This window comes from Cryptomeria japonica, chromosome 11 (genome assembly GCF_030272615.1).
Source record: "Cryptomeria japonica chromosome 11, Sugi_1.0, whole genome shotgun sequence".
NCBI classification, from domain to species: Eukaryota; Viridiplantae; Streptophyta; class Pinopsida; order Cupressales; family Cupressaceae; genus Cryptomeria; species Cryptomeria japonica.
Window position 1 is genome coordinate 641,725,236 of NC_081415.1, and position 7,267 is coordinate 641,732,502.

Here is a 7,267-nt window from a genome sequence, read left to right on the forward strand (position 1 = left end):
ACTTTATGTACTGTGGCAGAAAAATTACACCCAAGGGCATTTAATATTGATCTTGTGACCGAACTCAGCAAATGAAGCCTTGTGTAAGCAGAAAGAAGAGTTGTGACCTCAGAAGTAAGCGCCAATCTATAACTAATCTCAGGAGTAAACCAGAATCCAAATATTCTGTAGGAAGAAAGAGGAGGCCTTATGAGGGTTACATGAAAGGAGATAAAGATGAAATCTGTCTCATGAAATGCGTGGATATGCGTGTTTTATCGTAGACTGTTATTCAATTTTTTTGTCACCATTGGCTGCTTTTACACTTAATCAGATTTTCCAACACAATCATCCAAGTCTTTTAAATAAAATGTAACAGAAGTTATGAGATTGACTAAATATATGAATATAATTATTGTGAATTCTATGTTCTCCTGAGAATGTGTTGCAGAGCATACACTTACTATTTTTTGAACTAAAAAGATTCACCTACCATTCAACACTGATAAAAAAATTTCAATCCTCAAATTGTCCATGGTCCAGAGATTAACTCCATCTCAAAGGAAATTACCTGGAAAGCTATTAGCCTAATGCTACACATATCAAACAACTAACAAGCATTGCCGTCAATAAAAAATGCAGCGCATTACCTCTGCAAAGCTAATTTTTTGCCTAATGCTACACATATTAAACAATTAATAGGCATTGCCGTCAATAAAAAATACAAAGCATTACCTTCTTCTTCTTTTCCTCTTCCTTATGGAGCCTCTCTTCCTCCTTCTGCTTTAGTTTTAATTCCCTCTTTAAAGCGCTGAATAAACAAAATCAATTCAAGACAGGTAAAATAAGAAATATTTTAAACATAATACGAAAAGAATTCTTCAGGGAGGCTTAGACTGACTTTTTGCTGGGAGCTTCTGCTTGCGGCTGTATCCGTGAAATGGGTGGCTGGGTCATCGCTGAATCTGCCGTTGTTTCTATCTTGTTGCTTTGGTTCTTTCCTCTGGAAAACCTAACAGTAGAAAAGAAATACAGAGTTCGATTTTTTACCTGTTACAGACATTTAAAAGAAGATTTTGAGACCTACGTGTCAATCGCCAACACCAGCTCCAATCCTCCACTACCCTGCAATCACTGCACGGTTTTTCTTTTACAGATGGAGTGCGCCGGTGAGATGCCATGCAAAATGTAACGGCCGAGAGTGGCAATGGAGTGCGCCGGTGAGATGCCATGCAAAATGTGACGGCTGCAAATGGAAATGGACTTCCTGCGATTTTCTATTATTAGGCTAAATTTAACACAGGCTCTGCAACCCATCTGCAGATGAGGAATGCCTCTCGGCTTAACTACACTGCCTCCAGCCTGCCGCCATTCTTCCGCCAGCGCCACTATACTGCCAAGTCGGCACGTATTTTTTTCGGTGTAAAAAAATGGATAAAATATTTTAAAAGCAAACTCATGTTTACACTGCAGGTGTTTTTGTTTTTTTTAATTGAACAAAGCAAGATAGATCAAATGGTAGAAAATGATCTAAAAGAAATCAAGTGAGCATGACTACAATATTCACACTAATATTTATAACTATCTAAAACTTCCTTCATCCTCTGTCCTAGCGGAATGGGTCTCTCGGGCTAGAGACATTCTCAGGAAACATCAACAGGTTAAAATCAGGGGTGCCTTCATCAGAGTCTGTAATCATTGGCTCAAATTCGAAGACAAAGGCTCTAAAGTCTTCTTCAATCTCCTTAAACAAAAACAAAATAGAAAAAAAATTGACAGAATCATAGTTGAGGATAAGGAACTCCTGAACATCAATGAGATCAAAGATGCTTTTGAAATGTTTTATAAGACCCTCTTTACCTTGAAGGATAGTGAAGCCTCAAAAGATGCTAGAAATAGGTGTTGTAACATTATCCCAATAAGAATCTCCGAGAATGAAGCTCTCCCTCTCAAGACCAAAATTTCTATGACAGAAATTGTTGATGCCATTAAAGCCCTCAAGGATGATAAGGCACAAGGCCCTGATGGACTTCCTGTTGAGTTTTACAAAACCAATATTGAGTGGGTCACCAAAGACTTATATGACATATACATCGAAGCATTTGATAATGGCACCCTTGGCGAGTCCATCAATAGGGGCATTGTTAAACTTATCCCAAAAGATGGGGACAAAGCCCTCATAAAAAACTGGAGGCCAATTACCCTCCTTAACATTTGCTATAAAATCTTGGCCAAAGCCCTAGCCTCTCGCCTTGAGAAAATCCTTCCCAAGTTCATCTGCTCTACCCAAACAGGATTCATTAAAGGTAGGTATATCTTGGAGAACCTTGTCACTAGTTGGGAATCTATGGAATGGGCCAAGACCTCAAATCAAGATACTGTCATGTTTCTTGTGGACTTTGAGAAAGCCTATGATAGGGTGGAATGGGACTTCATCCTCATGATGCTCAGAGCCTTTGGTTTCCCTAGCGAGTTTTGTAAATATGTTCAAATTCTCCTCAAAGATGCCTCCGCCCTGGTTGAAGTTAATGGGTCAATCTCCCAACCTATTCCTCTTTCTAGATCCATTAGACAGGGATGCCCCCTTGCCCCTGCCCTTTTTGTCATTGCCTCGAATGCCCTCTTTTACCTCCTAAAAGATGATACCCTATCCCCTAAAGTTCATGGCATTAAGATGCTGGATGACTCTGAATTGCTCAACATACAGTTTGTTGATGACACCACGCTCTTCCTGGAGCTCTCTAGGCATAACATTGACTCCCTCAATCAAAAACTTGCAACCTTTGGCAGAACCTCTGGTGCTCGTATCTCCAATTCCAAATTTATTATGCTTGGGTGGAAAGAGGAACCCCTGGATTGGCTTCAGCAGTTTGGATACTCATGGGGAGGACCCAATAAAATAGTTAGATACCTTGGTATCCCTTTTTCTGTATCTCCCTCTCTCAAAGACATGTGGATTTGGGTCAAAGAAAAGATTGACAAAAAAATTAACAAATGGGACAATAGGGTTCAATCATTGGCTGGTAGGATCCAAGTATGCCAGAAAATCATCTCCTCCTATAGTTTATACTACTCCTTTGTCTGGATGTTCAACAACTACCAAATTTATGAGATCCAAAAATCTATCAGGCGCTTCCTATGGTCTGATGGTATGGGTAAAAGAAAGGCCCACGCGGTCAAATGGATCTGGTGCCACATAGATAAGAAACTTGGTGGGTTGGGACTTAAGGATCTCAGAACGCAAGGAATTTCTCTGGCTGCCAAGTGGATATTTCATGCCTAGGAAGGACAAGAACCCTGGAAGATTCTTGTCAGAAATAACATACAAAATGGCGTCCCCAAGTCTGCCAAATCTTGGAAAGCCCTCCCCTTTAGTGATCTAGTAGCAGGCGGATACTCTGTGTCTGTTCAGGGAACTTGGGTGTTTAAGTCCATCTGGAAAGCCTAGGAGCATGTGCGTAAACTTATTGCCAACTCTCATATTGACTGTAATAACACCTTGCATGGGGAAAGGTCAATATGATGGAACCTCTACCATAACTCTAAACCCCTTGCTTTAACCCAAGGATGCTCTGCTAGGTGTTGGTATAATAAGGGCATTAAATATCTCATGGACATCTTGGAACATGATAATCTCATCAGCTGGGAGGATCTTAGCAATAAGTTTGGCCTCCCTGCCTCGCATAAGAGAACCTGCAATATGATTAAAAATGCTCGTGCTTGTCTAGATCTTCCTAGGAACACTGATGTAGACACTCACAGATACCTCTCGTTCCGATGGAAGGTTGGCTCCCTCCTCTCCAAGGTCAAAGACAAATCTATTTACAAACTGCTCACTCATGATACCACGGTGATAGATCATGTTAACTCCCTCTGGTATGTTGACCTTAATACCTCTGCCTGGCATAAAATATTTGAGAAACTATGGAAGTCCCCCATCCCCCCTAAAATCAAATGCATTAGGTGGCAACTAATGTTGGATAGACTGCCTATTAGGAATAACTTTGCCGCCTTCGACCTATGCTCTGTATGTAGGAAGCCTGAGACTATGCGGCACATCTTTTTTGATAGCATTTTTGCCAGAGAGGTCTGGCTGATGTTTGGAATCTCCATTACTAAACATGTTTGTACTCTTGATATTATTACTAGATTCATTCATGGCCTCGAGAAGGATGCTAACCTGTTCTGGCAAATTCTTTCTTCTTTCATACTTTGGTTTATTTGGAAACTTAAAAATGAGAAAAAATTCCAAGGTACTGATAGGACTCTTACTGGGTTTTTTAAAAAACTCACACGTTATAAAATTGTTGTGCAAGTATGTTTTTTGATGAATGTTGAGAGGGAGAAGTTGTTGTGTTTTCTCATAGATGGTCGTGCAACCATGTTCATATACGAGATGAAGGATGGCTTTGAATGGGCTAGAATTGTGGAGAACCAGACTGCATTCGATGAGGCTCTAAAGAAGTTGATCAAGTAACTCAGGGACAACAAAGGTCCCTACTTTGATAAGTTTGAGATGTTTACCGAGGTCCTGGAGCAGAAGAAGGTGGTGTGGATGGAAGGCCCACAAGGATGGACAACATGGTTGGAAAACCAGGATGAGATTCTACAATAGGAGGATGTCTATGTTCAGTCGGATAATCTCTCTGGTTGATGGCTGAGGCTCTGCCTCCCATGCTCATTTTTGTATAAACTCTCCTTATTTTGGTCTCTCAATATTTAATATATAAAAAAAAAAGCTACAATTAAAAGAATTACAACATAGCATAAATATTGGTTGAATTAGAACTTTACAACATACATAATAATAAGTCAGCTAGCCCAAAGTGGCATGAAAATAGACTAAACATAAGAAACTCAAGCATTACGTTTGGAATTTGAAGAGTTTTTGAAACTATCTTGAGCACTTAATATCATAAGATGCATATGAACAAATTGGTACTTAATCTTTTCCAAAAGCATCTTGTAGGGGTCTTTCTTTTCCAACTCTTAGCACAAAAAAACAAATTGTAACATAATGTTACAGTAAAATTGTAGAATTTCCACTTCTTGACAGGTAATTTGATTAGAAAAAGTAGATAAACGTCTACTTTTTTCCAAATATGAAGCAACATAGTTTGTCTCATCGAATTTGCAATAATATTCTTAGTCAAACCAAAACCCAAAATTGCTTCCTTCCAACCCAAAACATGGTCAAAAATAAAAGGGAGGTGTTCAAAAATTGCCATCCATTTCTTTTTAACACGAAAACAGTCCCAAAAAATATGTTTTACACTTTCAGCATGTCTACAAAAAGGGCAAAGTGTTGGAACAATTTTTTAATGTCTCAATCTATCTCCAACAAGCAATTTGTGATGCAAAACTTGCCAAACAAGGAACCAAGCATTTGAATCAGATTTGGACTTCAATATTTGAGCGCTAAGGTTCTTCCATGTTTTCTCTTTAAATTTACATCCCCATTTAACATTCAACCTATGATTAGGCTTCAAGTTTGGAAGCAACTTGTCAAATAAATCTTCTTCAATGGAAAAGATGCAAGAGGAATTTTCCCAAGACAAAGCCAATATTTAGAAACATTACATTGCAAAGGAGAGCATATTTTCATAACTAAATCAACAGGCACTAAGGATTTAAGAAATATCAAAAACCCTCTAGATTTGTTATTCAACTTGAAGCATAATTTAATATTCTGCCAATCAGCCCAATCAAATGAATTGTAATCCCAAATATCATTAAATTGTTGTGCCCCTTTCTTGAAGAAATACAAGGCTTGCTTGGGAAAGATAACCGCAAGAGGATGTTACTACTTATCAAGTTGCCATTAGTTTTACATCCAAAGTCATTCTATATACTCTAGTCGGTTACCTCTACCGAAGTATTCAGTCGGTATGCACAAAACAATCGGTTATAGAAGAAAGTAGTCACAGAACCCAGTATACACCGAGTTGTCTACCGAGTATCATTCCATGTCTTCCGAGCATAAATAATCATACACCGAGTGAAAAGTGTTACCAAATTCATTGAATCTAGACACACATGGGAAAACGTGTTACAAGATCGAGGAACATAGAACCGTTATCACATTGGAAATTGTTCTTAAAGATTGTGTATGATTTTGAGGTCATCTAACCAATGAAATATTTTATAAAGTTATTCATTCGATAAATCATGTTTGTAAGATCGAAGCAATGAATCAGATCACCGACATAAGAGATCTATTTATACAGCATTGATTAAGGATAAAAGAGTGACAGACAGAGATATACGGAGGTGTATGAAGCAAGACATGTGTGATACATAAGAAAGCACTAAGTGTTATGACTGTTAGAGAGACACAGAGGTCACTGAGAAGGATTTCAGAGAATAGTCAAAGAACAGAGTAAACAAAAGGGTTTACCGAGTTACTTTATGGGTTATCGAGGTATGCTATAAGTAAGTTAATCTTATTTTGAGCACATAGAATCTGCTATAACATTCCAGGTGTAAAGTTGCAGATATTTGTAAAGATTTTATTGAAATATTTTGAAGTTGTAAGAGAAACCTTTAACTGGGTAAAAGACTCTAACTAAGTCTATAAATTGTAAAGCCTCTAACCAGGTACAATATTTAGTTTAAGTGTTGTAAAATCCTTTAGCAAGGTAGATCTAACAGATCTTAATACTCCTAACAAGGTAAGCTATCAAAAATAGTTGAACATGTAGCTCTAACCGAGCACTCTTTATTATTGCAGTAGTGAAGTTGTAGGTGTCATCCCCACTGCAATTTTTCTCTCTAACCAAGAGTTTTTGTGTAACCAAAATATATGTGTTATGGAGTGAATCATGTATGATTGTTATTTATTTGTTTTAGCTTTATGTTATGTTGCAGCAGTTTTTGGTTTATGCATAACAGTAAAGTTATTGTTGATAAAAGGTTTTGAAGTACTGATTCACCCCTCCCCTCTCAGTACATTAGCTTTCCATATTGGGCCTAACAATTGGTATCAGAGCTTGAATCTTGGAAAAAGGTTTAACAACCTAAAGAGAAAGATCCTATCAATGGAAGGCTATAAACAATCTTGGAGAATTGTGTATCTGCAAGAAGAGTTGGATCATGCTAATCAAGTGATTGCGGACATGCAAAGACAAATGCAAAAATCATTGAAAGTGAGAAGAAGATTATTTGATGATTTGCAGGACTCTCAAGAGTTAGTGGAACAAATTGAAACATCATCTGAGAACAGTATATCTGAAGAGACTGAAGAAATGACTGGAATATTGAAAGAAAAGAACAAAGCACTGGCTGATCA

General features: G+C 37.9%; 1 protein-coding gene across 2 annotated transcripts in view; it reads right to left on the reverse strand.

Moving 5' to 3' along the window:
- Positions 1-1,406, reverse strand: part of LOC131055867 (lysine--tRNA ligase) — a 42,166-nt gene extending 40,760 nt beyond the window's left edge. The window contains exons 1-3 of one of the 2 annotated variants that reach the window (XM_057990184.2): positions 1,067-1,406; positions 881-991; positions 715-790 (exon numbers count right to left, since the gene is read on the reverse strand). In XM_057990184.2, coding sequence (XP_057846167.1) covers positions 715-790; positions 881-936 — 132 coding nt within the window. In that variant the 5' untranslated portion in view covers positions 937-991; positions 1,067-1,406. Of the gene's footprint in view, positions 1-714; positions 791-880 lie in introns of both variants that reach the window. The other variant, XM_057990183.2, reaches the window with a different exon arrangement.
- Positions 1,407-7,267: the final 5,861 nt, after the last annotated feature.